Genomic DNA, 19119 nt, shown 5'->3' with positions numbered 1-19119 from the left:
TTGGTGGAAGTTGCGCACATCAAGCCACCACAGATCCATGGATTGAGGAGAAAGAGTAAGGCTGAAACATGGAAGTGCTTGAAAAGACACGTTTGCTCCAGTATTTGGAACAGAAGCTAAACACAGGTATCTCTAATCTTTTGCAATAAAGAGATGACACTACAATGACAGGTGGTAGAGTAGTTTAGTGAATTAACACACCTTATTTTCAGCATAGGAAGTTGCCATTTGAGAAAGAAACAAATACTTCTCACTGGCAACAGCTCTGGGATATACCTTGTGGTGGTTCTTCCCCAAGAAACTCTGAGACAGGCCAACTGCACATGCCTGCAGAAGAGCTTCTGCTCCAGACTGCTGAGGTGAAATACTTGCGCTTGCTAGGAAAGTGAATGAACAACTTCATGATACTTATTTTTGGATACCCCAAGAGAAGCCAGCAGTAGTCAAGCAGATCAATCTTTCCCTGCCAGTGGCTATAAATATTCCCTCTGGAATGCTCCCAGCTCCTGCCAGGGCAGCAGTGGAGCAAATGCACTGAAACCAGCAGCCCCTGGTTGTGCAGAAGCACCCCCAGGATTTGGTGAGCCCTCCCCTGCCCCGCCATCTCACCTAGGGAAAAAATGCATGAGACTGAGGCAAAGCTCAGCTGCACAGCTTCTTTTCACACAAAAGGAGCACGTGGCAACAGAAACATCTGCACCCACCCCTACTCCAGTGCCTGTTCCAGGACAGTGTTGGGGAACATGGGCAGCCATCCCAGGGTTTTTTAGCGGTGGCAGCACCACCCATAAGATCAGCACAGCCAGAACCATGCCATCAACATACTCTGGGATGCCATAAAACACACAGACTGGCAAGGGAGAAGCCTCAGCCAACACACTGCCAAGGGATAGCCCAAAGGGCTTGGTTTGGGAAAAAACCAACAAACCAGCCCCCCACTTTCCTCTCCCCCCTCCAAATAACCCCAACCAACCAACAACAGTAACAAATTCCTACAAATTAGATGCAGGAAGTAAACGATGCCCATTCCCAGCAAGCTTTAGGGACAAACACACACACTTGCAGAATTCATAGTCAAAGGTGCACAAAGGCCCAAACTATACAAGCTATGAAGGCACCCAACCAACATGAATATTTGTGCCTGACCACTGAAAAACTCTCTGAAGTTGTAATGCAGGAACACAACAGAGCTATTATGAGTATGGATTTGTAGCTATTTGGCAACAGTTACTATTTAAAAACTTCAATGGGTAACTTCCCAGGTAATAATTTTAAAAATAGTCTCAGGTCCGCTGGAGGCACTAACTGCAGTAAATGTGATTTGATGCTACTCTTACTCTGGTATAATACAGCACTAATGTGGTACTTTAGAAAAGTGTAACAAACACCACACACCTGGCTCAATTATTTTTTACAGGGACCTTTTGGGTTAGAATTAAAGTCATGCACTTCAATGAAATAATCAAGATCCTAGAAGTTAAATGCCAGTTTACAGTTTCGTTGTGACATCCAGGATGAAAAGACACATCCTGGAACCAACTTCATTTTCTGCTACACTGAAGAGCAAGTAATGTCACGAGGACAAATTCAAGTGTTTAAAGATGACCTAGATGAAGCCAGACAGCCTAATGCAACAGCCTGGGTTACAATGCTAAACAAGATGACTAACAACCGATATGGTCATAATGCAGCTGCAGCTGGCGGTGCTGTCAGTGTTGGGCCACCAGTGTCACTGTCTAGTCTTAAAAAAGCACTTCTTGCTCAGAAATACTTCCAGTGATTATCCTATCGCAGCGCATTATTATCATAAGCCCTGCAGTAACATTAGCAAACAACAAAAACCTTCACAAATAAGCTGGAAGCCTTGCAGATAATGCAGGACAATTTCTACTTAGAACACTTTTTGGCTTTGTAGTCTTCACTGATTTTTGCCATAGTTTTAATAGAGGATATTTAACTAGAGGAGTAAAGATCCCTGCCTTACACGTAAGATCACTTTTTGTTACCACACACACACAGGTGATTCTTACAGAGTGATAAAGACTACAGTGGGAAAAGGTTATTATGCTAACAATTCACAGGAAAAACAAGAACTAAAAAAACCCAGCATGCCAACATGTAAGTTTAAAAGGCAGTATCACAATACTGAAGCATTTCACAGTTCCTTATACTGAGCCATGGATAAAGCACTAATAATTATATGCTCTTTCCCTTCTTTTAATAAACCTATCTATGCTTGTTGATTGTTTTTCCAACAAGCTGGATGAGTTTGGACGAACAATCCTATGTCAAATAAGGAAGAATTCTCACTAAGCACCATTGCTGCCTACCCAGCAAGAAGGAATACTTACAAACAGCAGCAGCACAAAACTAGCCCTTAGAATTTCTAGCATATTGCAGAACACTGGGAAACTATAAAGCTTCTAAAAGCATTTTTGCCTTCTTATCTCCCACATCCAAAGTCTGCTGCGAAAGAAGTGGAAGGTGGATGGGACAGGAAGGAAGGATGGAGTATTAACTTAATTTTCAAGCAATTCTGTGCAAATTTCAAAGAAAGGGCTTGGAGGGACAGGTGGGGTTTTTTGGCACAAGAACAATGACTGAAATTCAAGATATTTTTGGAGGCAAATGAAAAATTGCACTTCAGAATGCAATTTTTGTTATAACCAATTCAGAGACCAGCAGGTAAGACAACAAAAATGGAAAGCGCCACTTGAAAAACAGTCTGCAGTTGGAGCAAGAGACACTTCACAGGCTTATCTATAAAGCAGTCTCTTCTGCTGACACATAAAATACTTGTTTTATGCAGTTATCCTCTGAAACAAGAGGTCTCAGTGCACTCTGATAATGCAGCTGAACCAATCTATTAGCTCTCAGCTGGCAAAAAGATGTCAAATGGGATCAGCCACCTTCCTCTTACTCATGGGCTCACAACACTTTGCTTTTACCTGGGCTCTGCTGCTTACTGGACCGCACAATAACGCGGATTGCACTCACTCACACAGCAGGAAGTTAACCTGCCAAAATCTCGTCAGTTGATGCTGAATCAGCAAAGTAAACAGCAAACTGTGAGAGCCAGGGTACTCAGGGGCAAGAGCAGAGCTTGGGGCTGCCACTTTGGCAGCAGCCAACAGTAACTTCTGCCCTTTTATCTTTTTTGTGCCATTGCTTTCCCCAGACTACTCTTGGTTCTGCCTCTTTTTCCTACTGGGAAGATACGCAAGTGTTGCTACAATACATACTGAATAATAACTAGTGTGAAAAAAATTCGTGAGAGCAGGGAAGTCTTCAGGAATGTGTTTAGGTGGGGCTTTTTGTTCCTTTTAAAGAACTGCACAGTTAAAACAAGCCAGCCAGCCACTGAGTTTCACACTAGTTCAAACATAGTAATTTTAATATACTGGTTATAAGCATAGTCTGCCAAGAGTTGATCATGATCTCCAAATCCTTTTGAAAACATTTTACCTTGCCTGACTCAAGTCCATTACCAAGGTAAAAGGTTCCCCAATATTGTGCTAAGATGAGAGCCAAATCTACTCTCTTTTGCACTAGAATTCAGAAGGAGCCCAGGTAGTATCTTGACTGAAAAACCGAAGTAGTTACCAACAACCAGTCAACACACTGTTCATTTCCAAGATTTTTCACTTTGCTGTTCATTTTCAAGACTCTACTGTAAGAAAACCTGGCTGTTCCCTGATCTCCATCAAACTCTAGAGCTTCCCTACTATTGCCATGACACATCTATGCCTCAGGTATATAGAAAAAGTTCTTTGTGTTCAAAATTAATGCTAAAGGACAGCAAAAGTTAGCAGAATTAGTTGAATTAGAAGGACTGCTGTACACAGTATATTAAAGTTGTAAACAGAATTTAAAGTCAACCATTAGGCCACACTTAACCTCCCCCTATAAACTCTTCACTAAAAGCCAAGTAAATAAATTACAGATTTATTTATGGCTAAACCACAGCAGATCAGAAGCAGTAGATGATTTTCTACAGACATTCTTTACTGTTATTTCAAGCAATTAAAATGCTTTTCTGGCTTGAGATTTCATACCTACTTTTAAACTAAATGGCAACATCACATGGATTTTTTTTTTAAACTGGTAATCAGATTTCTCCCCTCCACATTGAAAAAGTCCCTTTCCCAGTGTAATTGATGCTGAAATCTCAAAAGGCATAGAAAGCACAGCAGCCATCTACAGAACATTTGTATTCCTTTAAAAAGTGGTACCTAATAATTTGCAACAAAATTCAGCCCCTGGGGATTATATTTGAGATCTCTGGAAACCTTTACACTTAAGTACAGGATAAAAACTGAGGCAGTTGGTACAGATTTCAACAAATGCACTCACATACCTATACTGGAGGTATAATCGGTGGCTCCAAAGATCAACTCTGGTGCCCTGTAGTACCGAGAGCAGATGTATGACACGTTGGGTTCTCCACGAACCAGCTGTTTTGCACTGGAAAGAAAACAACAGTATTTCAGTAATGAACACTTTTACAGTATTGCTGTGCAGACCAACGTTAAGCTTTGGTGCTCTTCACGCACTCCCAAGTCCCAAATGCTGAAGTACAATGTTGTTCTCAGCTGCTGCAAACTGACTCCTTGATTCACTGTGAATCAGTCCAATCCATCAAGCATCTCCCTTATACAGGGAATAGCAAAGGAAATTCTGACTACAATCTAGGTCATAAACAGGGCAATATTTTTGGCTGACAGTTGCCTTCTGCCAGATACAAAGGCTTGTTTACAGTGGAAAAGAGGACAGAAAACACTTCAGTCAAACGTAGTTACCGTTTAAGTTTCAAAAGCTCTGGACACTCCCGAGGACCGAGCGGGGTATTTTTGTTTAGGTTTTTTGTTTGTTGGCTTGCTTTTTTGTTTGTTTGGTTTTTAATTTCCATCACAATGCTCTCCCCTTTGCTACCTAAGGAAGTGTAGCATGAGGTAAAAGGGGTATGAGGAGACAAAGAAAAAAATGCCTTTGCCATTGTATTTACATATTAATGGTCCGCGATTAAGATGAAGGTTTCTTTTATACTGTATTCAATCAGCCACAAAGGATCTAACCTACAGTACTGCCTCAACCACTATCTTTGAAAGAATCCAACAAAAGAATGGACCACAAGAACACATTACTTTGGGAACAGGAGTCTATCGGCATATTACACTTCCTTCTTAATTAACAAGTGCTAGACAAAAAGGACCTGGAAGACAAAACTTTTGGAAATATGACATTCACCTAAATAGCACCAAACACTGCAGAGTAGCAAGCTAGCCAAATCCAGTGTTCAGCTCTCCAGACATTCCTCAGCCTTCAGCGAAGAAGGACTCCCACCATCCTTTTTAAAAAGTCTCAGTTTTCAGTTTTATATAAAGAAACTACAGTTAACAAATTCCCACTGATAAAAAATAGTAAGTACTCCCTTTTCATGCATTGTCATTTTTGAGCTTCAGTGTGATTCCTATTTTGCTCCAACACTGGTGAGGTAGAGCTGAGGAGGAGATCCTGAGGCACCAGCCATGACTACGCACTGCTTGAATAACCCCCATATGACATTCCCACTCACTATGGGCAAGCAAATTTAGCAACAGCAGCTTCTGTGACCTCTCACACATACACCCCAACTATTTTAGTCTGCAAAGTTACAGCACAATCTAAAGACTGAACTTTCCCAGACAAAAATCTATGTCCTGTCTCATTGCGGATTTCCAGAATTTCTGTAGCAGTTCTAAGATGGGGGCTGGACTCTAAAGGTGAGTCTAAGTAGATATTGGAAATAAATGTGCCTTTGGAAACTAGAACATAGATGTCCACTATCCAAGAGCTTCAACTGGAAGTGCTGCTTCTGATTTTGAGCCTCTATGGTATTTGCAGCATTAAGTGAATTGCTGTACATGCTAGTAGACTGACTAGTGTAGTATCAGCCTTTTTAAGTGACAATGCCACCAAGCCTGTCCTCTCTAGCCCAAACACATTTCACTGCAATAATTGCTTCTGTTTTCCACGGTGCAGTATTTTCCCTATGTCATGGTATTTATTTTATTTTTCTAATACCTGCAAAATTAACAGGCTTGAAGTTTAATTCCCTCCCTCTCAATATCCCTTTTCAGCTCTTCCTTGCCAGCACTTTGAACTCACTTTGAGGGGAAAATAGATTACAAGTAATTCCTCTTTTAAAGCTACAAATAAAGACCTTCTAAGGGACACAGAGGATTTCTTGGCAAAGTTGCACTGAGGTTCACTTTGAAGGAAGATCTTTTCACCAGGTTTCAGGCCACAGATGTGCTTACCTTCCAAAGTCACAGAGTTTTAGAACAGCTGTATCAGGGTCCAGCAAGAGGTTCTGTGGTTTTATATCCCGGTGGCAGATCCCAAAGGAATGGATATAGGCTAAACTCCGGAACAGCTGATACATGTACAACTAGAACACAGAAATACCAGTCAAATCAGGGTAAACAATTAGTTTAGCACAAACCCTTATTAGAAGAAAAACAAAAATCACTGAGAAAAAGACCATACTGAATGCCTAGCAGGGCTATGAAGGTGGGCAAGGTATTTACATACCTTTCCCACACGCCCGTTGCTACATACACACACACGTGGTTCAAATCTTTTTATGTGTCCTTTCAGATAGCATAATTAGCATAATTCCAAAGAAATAATTGTGCCAGTTTTCCAACATTTGTAAATACTGCTAATCATAAAAAGCATACACAAAATTAAGGTGTTTCAGTTTGCTCTACAAATCAGCCTCTTCACAGCAGTGAAGTATTCCAGGATATTAAAAAACCCCCAAACAAACAAGCAACTAAAAAAAATGCCCCATAAAATCCAAAAGAAAACTGTTTAGTTGATGAAGCTGTATTAAATGTTGCCCAAAAACAAGGGTAGTGTCTCAGCCTGTCACTGAAGTGAATCTCCCAGTGTCTCTTGCTGAGGGGACAGAGTCATTTTAATTTCAAATCTCTGGACAAAAACAGAAGGCAAATAAAACCAACTGTTCAGAATAATTTTATGCAAGGCACAACAAACAAGTATGCTGAGGGAGAATTTTCTCTGCCCACTTTCCAGGGCTGGCTAACCCCTTAACAAGGAAGAAAGCTCTTGAAAAACAAGGGGAGATATTACGAAGCCAAGAACTTCACAGGACAAGATTACAGGGCAAGGGAAGGATGGCCAGCTGATGGAGCTACACACTTTTGGTTATGGATAATAAAGAGCTGTTGGATACAATTAAGGATGTATAGCACATATAGTCATAAAGGCATGGAAAGCCCTGTTTTAAGGTTGACAAAAGGCTGTCAGGTTATTTGTTGTTTCAGTTGTGTCCACACAAGTTTCCACTTAAAATCAAGCTACAGGCAGGACACTGTACTAGAGACGCACCTCCACACTTTTCTTTTATAAACACATTCTCCACAGTTCACCTTTAACAGTCTATAAAACCAGGTGCAATTACTTGATATTGATATCAGGTCATGTTTGCCTCTCTTTCACCACTATCTCTGTTGTCACACTTTCGCTCCTCCTTGTTTTTTGTTGTTTGTTTGGCAGGAAAGTAGGAGCGGGAAGAAAATTGCTTGAATTTTGGCTCTAGGCCTCTGGTTTTCATACTTGTTTCTGAAAACCACAACTCTGCACAAAGAAAAGCAAACAAACATTTTTTCCGAATTGCCTGTTCTAGTCCCTTAAGTATGTATTGTGCAAGTGCATTGCTAAATAATGCAAAAGACTGCTCTAACTTGAGGGGCCAAGTCAACACATGTGGGATTCAGAAAGTATGCCTTTCATCTCCACACAGCAAACCCAAAATTTCCAAGGACTCCTTACAGCAGGTTAGAAACTGCAAATGAAAATTAACCAGAACATTACTAGAACAGCTTCTGTGCAGCTTTTTTTAACAGTTTGTTACCCAGGGAAAAGCAGCTCTCAGCCTGCCTAATTATCAATCAGAAGTGAACGAATAGGTATGATCTGACCTTTGTGCAACCAAAATGCCTGGAAAATTGCAAAATCCTCAATGACATCAAGGTAACATGATCTTTTTAAATACAAGGATTATATACATGGCTTGCCTTGGCAGAAAACTAAGAATAGCTTTCCAGGCTACCTGGAACAGGAAGTCCCAGGCCCAAGATGAAAGAGTTGAAGCAGATTTTTCTCTGAAAGTGTAAGGAAGAACAATTTTCTGAAGTTCCCATAACAGAGAACAATTAGGGCAAGAATACTGACAAAAGATATATAAACAATATATCAAAAGCCAAGCCTACAGATTTTGGGGAGCATATAACCTGAAGCCAAGCTGTTCCATCAACAGACCAAACAAGAGTGACCTTGCAGTCTGCTGGATGATAAAATTCTGTGCACCAGTAATGCCTATTGCAGAGACATGCCATTTACAATTTATGCATACAGTTATGGTACAAAACTTCATTATTGAAATAATTACTATTTGAGGCTTTCACCTTTGAAACTTTCATCTTCTTTCAACCAAATTCAAGGTTTTTCTTAAGCCAACCCTTACATTAAGCATTACACTTTTAAAGATGAGTCTGGAGAAATCAATATGCATCATGAAAAAATTTGTTGGTAATTTCCATTTAATATTACCTGTATGTCATGTTAACAAGTTAATGCCATATGAAAACATCATCACTCACTGGTGTGTGGACTGTGGTCACAATACATGAAATTAACTACAAGGCCCAGATGGGTCCCATGTTTGACAGCAAATGAGACATTTTATTTATTTTAACCCCTGTTAAAAGATGTAGGCAACTTGAGTAAGGTTCTGAAACTACAATGTGCATACAAGCATCTTACCACATGTAGCTTTTGAAGACAAGCCAAGGAGCTCCAAGGGGAGACAAAAATGTGCCTTTCACGCTCACAACAAAAGCACATGAAGTCTTACTCATATGCCAGGAAAAGGGGAAGATAACAGATTAGGGAACATCCTCTTGACATCCTCTTTCTGTTCCTGACCTTTGTTCTAACATATCTTCATCATCTCAGGAAACTGAAAGCTGCTAATCTGGCTGGTGTTAGTGTCTGTCTAAGCTGCTTCAAAACCAAAACACTCAGTCTCCCCAACCCATTCCAAGATTTCTGTAAGGTCAGAAATTGGGAGTGCTTGTGTAAGTCTCAACCCTCTATTCTTCTTTTGCCATAACAACTAATAACTCTAATTTTTCTTCCTTGTCTCAAGATTTGCTTCCAAAAATTTCAGAAAATCTACTATTATGTCAGAAAAGAGTATCCAGTCTATTTCTATAATATCTTTCTTCACTTAACCACATCTGTCAGTTACCTACCTTGACATAAATCATAGGGAGTGTCTGTTTGGCCCGACTATAATGTCTGGCAACTCTGTATACTGTTTCAGGAACATAGTCCAGCACCAAGTTGAGGTACACCTCATCTTTCTGAAAGAGAATAGAGAAGAAAAACAAATCAGCACTAGATTTGAAGCATGAAGTACAATTAAAGTGTTCAGAAAAACCTAAAGATGAGAAAGCTGTGGACATTTTTTAAGTCTCATCTTTAGCATGTGAACTGCCATGGAACTATTTAGGCTTTGCACTCGTGCATTAATACTTTTGTCAAACTTATGTTTAAGTCATATTAATTATTCTGGTCTCCAATGTAAGGTATTTTTTGATTATAAATGGAGACAAGGATATAATTGTTCTGCCCAGTCAATAATTTCATTAGGAGAGTATTTCAAGGTAACATCTGCATCATTATTTAAAGCAGCCTATTAACTCCTTAGTCCCTTACCTGCCAAAACCCAAGAAGTGCAAATTTAAAAGTTCAAAACTCAGCCCCCAACAACAACACATCAAAAAAAGTTCAAACAACCTTCATCTTTTAGAAATGTTACTTTGATCTTACTGAATTCGCAGCTATTAAGAGATTAAAACATATTAACCATTTGTAGACAGTAAGCCAGTGACAACATTTGTAACCATTCTGTTTACATGTATTTTGATGTTGAAGTTATCTTCAACTTAAACATATGAACTTATTCATGGCAAAAGAGAACAAGCCAAAACCAAAGTCTCAAGTATAATTTTTAGTATCTAGGATTAGGCTAGAGGTTCATGGGAACATAACACAGAGAAACAACAAAAGTAGCTTTATAATAAGGTACCTTGTTACATTATAAAGTACTTTATTATACATTAGCAAAGGAAAGAAGGAACAAAGAGGACTTAAATGACAAAGTACTATAATCATATAGTGCCTAACTGCAAAACTGAGAATTTTCAGCAGTAAAACAGGTCTTAAAGAGACTTTTGATATTTTAATGCAGTCTTCAGTGCAAATCCTATCAGGATTGTGAATACATTTAATGTTGGGGGGTGGGTATAATTAACTATATCAGCATGAAAAATTATTTTTGAAAGCTAGTTGGATTAACTACAAGTAACCTTTCCTGCGCCCACTATATCATCAGCTAGAACTTTCTATAGAGAAAGACAACAGAGAATTTACATGGATGGAAACAGCATAGAACTCCCAAGTCTTCAACTGGAGTCCCTTGTCAGAAGACCTGCTGGCTATCCATACCTTAACACCCAAACCTCATTTAGCTACAGCAATTTAATACTAACTACTGTGACTTGACCCATCACTTCAAGCAGAGAGTGACGTGTGTTACTCTCACAGTGCTCTGCTGTCCTGCCACAGCAAAGAGCAGCAGTCTGGTACACGGTAACACACAGGGAAATACACACCTTGAATACATATGCAGAGAACTGCAGCTTTTATGTGTTTTTAAAGGCTCAGAAATCAAGATCTCTGTTCATCATTATTTGACATTAAAGGCTTGTATTTTCAGGACATTTAATTGTCCTTACCAATACTTCCTAATAGACCAAGTCACCTTGCATAGCACTACCTATGTAATTCCTCCCTACAAAAAGATGCTCTTTTCTTAATATCATTGCTTAAATGACAGTGGCAATAGCACACCACCAAGCAAATGTCAATGGACCACCAACTTGTATCAGGTCTTATCATACTTCTCAAATACAGACAAGGAGCAGCAGCCTCCGAAACCCTGCCTGTGCTGGTGCTTCTCCCAGTGCCATCCCAGGAACCAGGAACAATGTGAAGGCTTCTAGGGACGAGGCTGGGGGAAAGAATATTGTTTAAATGGATGAGAAGGGACAACCACCAGCAATGCAGAGGGAAAACCAGATGGCTCTGGAACTCCACAGATGTGCAAATGTATGCAAGAAAAAACCCTGTATTTTAGCACTTACCCTGTAACAAGAAAAGGTCTTCTTTCCCTGACTCAAGCCCTTTCCCTGACTCTTTCTCACTTCAAATTCATCCACCACCTCTTCTTAGGTCAGAGCTTTCAAGGTTTAGTTATAAAATACCAAAAATAAATGTCTTAAAAAATCCAAAGTTAGCTTATGCCTGGTAAGGCAATCTGTAAACCATGAGAGAAAACAGCTTCATGAATATGAATTCTGTTTGCTTCAGCGTAGATACAACCTGATGAATATGCTAAATGTCTGCCTCTCAGAGGATGGGAAAGTCTTACTGGTGACAAATCACTGCACTGAGTACTGTTACTGACACTGGCAACTTTGATGCAAGGATTCATGTTTCATGTATCAAAAAGATTTACATGAGAGATTAGAGAAAAAAATGAGTAAAAACTAAATTATAGTGATTTTATTATCATCTTCGCATAGTACAAACAAAATGACACGTAAAACAGTAAAACATATCATCAGTAAACCCTCTCTACACTTCTTCGCAACAGTGAGATTTGAGAATTACAGAACAACTCTCTAGTTCATATCATTTTGCTTTGCTTTTAGTGCCTCCATTTTTATTTCTAATTTTATGTTCTATTAAAAATGGGATCAGTTCAATAGCATGACATAACACAAGCACAAAAAACCTTGAGATACTTGAATCTTAAGAGATGGACGCTTTGCTTCTGAGTTTTGATGCTATCCACGGTACCTGTACAAACAGCATGAGTTTTGTGTGGTACTGTTCCTGTGTAAACATCTATCCCACAGAACACAAAGGCACATGAACACCTTTCCCCCCCATCAACTAACAAGTTTTGATGTACCACTTGAAGGACCCAGAACTTTAATATGCAGCTTCAATATGCAGGCTTACGCCGTTGGCCATGTAAGTAGCAGCATATTCCACTCCTACCACACACAACTGAGTTCTGAAGTTCTCTTAATAACTACTATAATGAATTAAAGATTACTCAAGTGTTTTGAGTGACATCCTCCTGATGTCACCTGGCATTGGTCTGATAAACATACAGGAAAGAGTTTTCACAAGCCCTTATCCTCCTCAGTGAGCATAAACTGGGTGAAAATAATATCCAAGTTACCTGGATTCCCCTGAACAAGATTCAGGACAAGCTAGGAAGCAGTCATGGCCTAACAAGCTCTGAGCATGATGTAACCTGGTTTGCCTACCTCATGCATTCCTTCTAAACACATATTTTTCCAGTGACCCAGATGTATTGCAATAGGAAACAGGGTTAGCTCAAAGAGCTTGTAAAATGAGGGCAACTGCTCGAGGATCAACTGGGACGATCAAGGCTTATCTTTCCATTGCAGGAAACCTCACCACATATTCCACAAGTGACTTGTTTCCATACTGCTGTTTCAAAACTGCTGGTCTGGGAACAAACCAAGGTAACCCAACTGTCACAAGCATCTCTGAAATGGCTTACAGAGAACAGAAAAGTCCAGAGGAAGCTGCAGCATATGAACTACAGAAAGCAAACACAAGATGTCATTAAATAACTCACTTCTCTTTACAGACCTTGGGATTACTAGCTTTCTGCTGCAGGTCAAATGCTTATGTGTACTTATATTCTCCTGTGCTTGCTGCTAAGGTTATGACCATGTACATTTCGAAATAAAAAAGGGGAAAGGCAGAAAGCCAGATCCTGAAACCCAGGATCAAGTATTTTGTTAGGATTCAGCAATGCGGCTCATGTACCAGCAACTGCATCAAGTGCTAGAAGCTGCTTTTTGTCACTTGGCAGATAAATCCTCAGTTGACAAACACTGCTCCAAAATGAGCCACAGCAAAATAACCACTGCTTTGCCATCAAACTTTTCTGTGCCATTCAAGAACCACCAATTCAGACACTGCTTCACTTTGGTGGGAAATACTTCATACAAGTAAATAGTAATATAACCTATACCATAATAAGAGGCATGAGAAAGACTAGGACACAAGAGCCAAAACATTTTACCAATTTTGGTTTTCTTCTTGTGCCAGAAATTGGAGACAAAACAGGATGAAAGTACATGAGCATTACACACAATGTGGCTGAGGACTGAGTGAAATTGAAAACATTACCTTACTGACAAAGGAAAGGTTGCATGGAGGTCTCAAACTCCACTTTAAAACTCCTCTGTCTTTCAGTCCTCATAACTAATCTGTTAAAAGCACCCTCCAGTTGTGCTTGAGGCCAATATAAAGAAACAGCTATTGAATTAAAATAAAACAATAGCTATTGAATTCAAAGATTCACTTTTCTAGATTGTTCCTTGCAGTGAAAGTTAAAATATTGCTTCTCTATGATCATTCCCTACCTTAACAAACCTCAAATTGATCCTGAGTGGTTTCTACAAGCTTTTGTTAGCTTTTACTTTCATGTATCAGACACACTACATTTACAATGGGCATATATAAAGCAGCAACCAATATTAAGTCACAGTCCAACTAGTTCCCCTATTTACCACCATGACGATAGAAACCAGGGGGGTCATACATGCCAACATCAGACTGACAGCAAAAGGAAAATTCTTACTCTGAAAATATGACAGCATCTAGTAAGACACTGGAAGTACTCCTGAACTGTCAAGGCCTACCTAGAATCTAAGGAAAACTTCTCTGAACATCAAGTAATAGGATAAAAAGGTTAAGAAACTGTTGTGGGTGCTCTCTCTTCTAGGGTGACTATATTTACTGCTCAGCATTTGGAAAAAGTGATGAACATGCTCATTTCAGTTTTGATCTCCCGGCAGATCAGTAACAGCGTGACAGTGCTTCTGCTGTGGTTTGTTGATGGGTTTTCACTTGTTTTCGATGGACTCCACCTCATCAACTGTATGAGCACAACTGAGAGGAGGTGAACAATACAAGAGTTTCTTAAACTAACTTTGCATTTGGAGAAGCGAAAGTGGAATTGCACTCCGAAGAAACTTGCTTTATATGCCTATTCAAGCTAAACACAGACAAGCCATATGCCTAAAATTAAGTAATATGCCTCCAAGATGTAGTTCTCATTATTAAAATTATCCCAAGGTTTCAGTATTATGGCTACATGAGGTAAATAAACCAGTAAGTTCACCCAAGAGGATGTTTTCTTTACTGCCATATGACAGCACCCCACTGATGATGTTCCGGAGGTATGTGCTGCACCAAGCAGTTACTGAGAAGATGCAGCTATGCAAGGGTTGTGTCAAAAAGCACCTGAGGGATTTACCTTTGAGTTGGAAAGCAAGAAAATGCCTTTCAGCATTTCGTGCAGACTATGCCTTTTTTGAGAGTGCATTATTTGAACACTAGAGTGTCAGCATGAGGTAAAATATGCCACTCACCCTGACTTAGGTGTTCAGATTTAGACAACACAAAAGGTTCAAAGTCACACAGTTTTTGCCCTACATTCAAAAAAATGTTATTTTACTTTTCTTAAAGCTACAACCACCACACACTTCACACCCCTTTATCAAGCACCATGCAAGACCCACCTTCCTTCTCTTATCTTGAAGGCTGACATTGTACGTTAAAGATACAAAGACTTTGGACACACTTTCAAAGACAAAGCAAAAATTTGCAGCCTTCCTACTCTAACTACTGAGTAGACATGATACAAAAGAAAAATTTGAAAATGCAGAAGGTGTGCTAGCTGACCTTATTTGCATGAAGGAACGGTGACATCCAGTGGCTACGTGTGTCTGTTTTTACTTTCAGTTTACAACCACATCTACTTCAAAACAGAGCTTTGGCTGACACCAAAATAAAGGGAGTATAAGCCCAGAGATGTAGTTGCAGTTTCACACAGATAAACGCAGGGATGTAAGAACAGTTGGAGACTCAACTTCAGTGTTCAGAAAGATACCAATACTTTCTAAGAGTACTGCAAATGTTGGGCAAAGTATCTCCTTTCCTAGTCCCTCACTCTTCGTGACTGAGATCTGTCCCAAAACTTCTGTTCCTATGCCTACTTGTCAAAACTTACCAAATTGCTCTGTAAATGCTCATTACTCTTCAGCAAAGCAGTCATGTTATGTAGGTAGGAACTGCCAACTGGATCAGTTGTGATGGTAGCATAAGGCCAGAAGCCAGCCCTCCCAATAAAATTCCTATTTAAGAACTTTCTTGGGACTTGTTCAAAGCCAGCTGGTTTACATTGTCTACCTCTGATCAATGAAAGAATCTAGGTTCTTAGGTGATGCACTAAGACATTCTTTGTCATTAAAAAAAAAAAAAAACAAAAAAAAACAAGACATTTTCTGACCTAGTTTTCCCCTCTAAAGAGAGGTCACCATAAAGGAAAAGGTAACACATTAAAATAATTTCCTGGATGATTCTTGTTTATTATTGCCCTGTGAAGTCCTTAAGCTTACAGCTGTACTTCCAAGGAGAAATAATTTCTACGAAGTTGGAAACATCTGCCTAACATCTAAAAGGTGGGACTCAGCTATCGTCTTTGACATGAGTGATCTGTGGATATCTGAACCCCAGCTCCCAAGCAGGGACTGTGCCATAAACTGGCCATAAATCTGTTGGAAGATGAAAACTAATAGATGATGTTCAGATCACTGGACTGCCCTGCATACCTTGTGATGGAAACAAAAAGCAGAGTCTTTGGAGATCCACTGTTTTCTTGACTGTTCACTACCTTCCAGAGTGAGTAGGAATTTCTGAATCAGGATATATCCATGACAAAAAGCCAGGCAAGACAACACACAGCAATGGTTCAAACTACCTGCCTGCCTCAGGACAAACAACACAAGCTGCTTTCGTAAAGCCTATCCAACACTGAGAAGATGAGAGCACAAGCTAGAGCTGTCAGAGGAGTGACTTGAGAACAGAAGAGCGACCAGCCAGATGTACTGGATGGCTCACTGGTCTAGAGAGACATCTCTGAGCTTCCTGTTTTCACTGCAGGCACCTCCCACACTGAGGATGATCTAGCCACTGCTGCCTACTCTGCTCCTGTGAAGCCCTACCACTACAGCAGATAAAACTGCTATTTCTAATAACAAAACCTACTCAAAAACAGAGACTGCTCATAACTACAACTAAGGAAATTCCCAGCATGTTGCGAACCCTAACAGCAGTAACTGATAATCATTATATGATGACTGGCGCCCTTTTTGAAATGAGTTTGGCAGGCCTCAGGCAAGGACTACAGAGATACCAACATCACAAAACTCCTCATAATTGGCATTAATTGCTCCTTTGTTGACAGCACAGAAGATCTGCCAGGGATTGAATGAATGGCAGTTATTAAATTCATCTCTAGTGATGGCCCTTCAGCACATTACTAGGCTGGTGCAAAGCATTCACATAGACTGTCAGTGCAAAATTTGGCTCAAGGCTCTTTTAATTGACCTTTTTATGCAGCACCTCCTCTTTAAACAAAAAAAAAAAAAGTTAAACTAAGAAACCAAATGGTTCCTGTTTCAACAGTGAACAGAATGGATGATCCTTACACGAGGAGTCATCTGAACACTCCTGCAAGAAAGAATGTTCATATCTCTCTGAAGGTGGAAGATGTAAGAAGGATATGAACTTAAATAAACACCAAAAGCTTGCAAATCAGACAGTTGCCCTCTTCCAAACTTCTTCATTGCAGTTTAATACAGTGCTGCCAAAGCACGAGATAGTGCACAGAAGCTTATAGATGCAGCTCAACATGTATCTCCTGCATTTTAAACTTCAGCCTAAGTCTGTGGGAGTAAATTTCCATCCTGAGTCTTCATGGACTTTTGGCTACATGCCCTTATTGCCAAGGATAAATAAGACCTGACATCAATTACAGCATGCAGAAGGGCCAGCTCAGCCTCCAAAAAAGCATCGGCATATTGCCTATTTGTGATCTCTCTCCGCTTCCACTTGTGCTTGACTCCTCTGAATACTAAGCCTTAAAGAGGAAAAACTAAAGGGACATAACCACAGGTGCAATTACTCAACAAAAATTGTATTTACTTTTACATGATTTGGTGCAGAAACAAGTGCCTCCAGTAACTTTTCATCCTCTTTTGGACACAAGTATGGATCAATCAGTCTATTAAACACTCAAAAATATCCATACAAGCCTGGCAGTTATGAAATGCCACAAAGACCTAACCAGAAATAGTGAGGGATAAAAAGAGTGGAGTTAGGAACTCTTTTCAGGTTTTACACAGCCTAAGTAATTTTACTTGACAGCCACTGATTTAAGAAGTTAGGTCATTCTGTAAAACATCAGGGAATACTCTAAGCAAAGGAGTCAGAGGAATTATTTACTATATTCATGTTTCCCCTGCCTGGAAACATGGCTTGAGAGGTTCTCAGCAGAATTAGGCTAGAAAGGACAGGTGGCAAGACCATCTCCCCCTGCAAAAGTAAATCAAGACCTACATTTTTGTATCATGCTAAATGCGAAGCAGTTCCTGAAATTAAGGAAATGTAGCAAAAATCAACCCTGAAATATATGCCTTCCTAATACAGTCTGATCTACAGTGGAAAGCTGACAGGCAAACCAGGCATCTTGTTCCAGATCTTATTCTAAGGCATAATACCAAACCTATCAAACAGTGGAGCTGGCTAGCCCTAAAATCTTGCCCATTTTCTCCAAGAATTACCTAGAAAACCATGAATCAGAAATACAGCATGGAAAAGACTTGTGACTATTTTCACCAGGAAAATCTTTCATACACAATTTAACCCATTATTTGGTTATTTTTTCTTTCCCTCTGGCTCATTCCACCAGATATAATTAATTACACATTTTAGATTACTGAAAAGCACATTACAGCTACAAAAGTCAGTGCCCTGCTATCAGATATCTCATACAGCCTCAAAAGAAGAAAAAATCAGAATCTACTCTGAAAAATTCATTAAGGAAGAGACTTTTGAAAAAAACTGGGTTATCCAACAGGTCTGACAAATGTCTGTAAACTTTCAAAAAGCATGAATCAAGGAGGAAATAGTTTATAGCAGCAACTTGAATGCCAAGCCTGTCAACTGTCATCTTAATATAAATTACATACCTCCTTTGAGCTCTTTTGGACTAGAAATCATTAGTCAAACATGATTAATATGTAGTCAGTACTCAGAACAACTTTTTATATCTATATATACACATAAAGGTATAAATATATGCGTGCATGTATATATATACACATACACACTTTGCCATATAAAGGCAATACAAATTCAAAGATGCTCAGACAAGAGGGAGTCATCCAGTCACAAAAAAGAAAGGAAAATAAATCAGCCAAAGCCATGTTTGATGCACGATTTTCATGTTGCTAAGGCTTGATGGCTTTTGTCAAAAGCAGGAAAGAAGTTTAAGCAAATGGGAGACATAAAAAGGAGAGTTCATCAAAAGGAAAAAGAAAAGATAGGGAGCTCAAACCCTTCAACCAGTTCCACAGATAGCCTGCAGAAACAGCTAATGGAGAGCTCCAAATATGTACAGACTAGGGCTACAACTTGGATGCGGCTAAGGAATGGTCTTACTAGCAAGTGCTTTTTAGACTTGTTTTTCTATTTGATACTTTTCCAGTTTTCTAATCAAGAATGAAACCCTGCTTTGCTAGAATGAAGCCAGTTTTAAGGTTTCCCAGTGTCTAAAAATACCTAGCAATTAAAATGAACTAAAGTGACTGTTAGGCACATGGCTGTCAAAGAGTGCCAGTCTGACTGGATTTGGAGAAATCCTTTGCAGTATCTCTAAATCAAGACAGATTTAAGTTTCTTGGACACCGGCCAAAAACAAACAAACAAACAAAAAAAAACAGAAAGAAAAGTCTCTGGGCTTAGAGAAGCGGGTGTCAAGCACCAGGGAGGAAGGGAGAAGTCCAAGCAACATGAACAGGTGGA

At 39.6% G+C, this 19119-nt stretch overlaps 1 protein-coding gene across 2 annotated transcripts in view; it reads right to left on the bottom strand.

The window, feature by feature from the left end:
- GSK3B (glycogen synthase kinase 3 beta) overlaps positions 1-19119 on the bottom strand; it is a 149309-nt gene that overhangs the window by 47280 nt on the left and 82910 nt on the right. For both annotated transcript variants that reach the window (XM_042031729.1, XM_042031728.1), the window contains exons 4-6: positions 9324-9434; positions 6300-6430; positions 4358-4464 (exon numbers count right to left, since the gene is read on the bottom strand). In XM_042031729.1, the coding sequence (XP_041887663.1) occupies positions 4358-4464; positions 6300-6430; positions 9324-9434 (349 nt within the window). The remainder of the gene's footprint in view (positions 1-4357; positions 4465-6299; positions 6431-9323; positions 9435-19119) is intronic.

This window comes from Corvus kubaryi, unplaced genomic scaffold, assembly GCF_017639235.1.
Source record: "Corvus kubaryi isolate FWS band 111438036 unplaced genomic scaffold, C.kubaryi_AGA036_p1.0 37341, whole genome shotgun sequence".
In the NCBI taxonomy this organism is placed as follows: Eukaryota; Metazoa; Chordata; class Aves; order Passeriformes; family Corvidae; genus Corvus; species Corvus kubaryi.
Note: the sequence above shows the minus strand (reverse complement) of the source record. Positions and strands in the feature narration are given on the sequence as shown.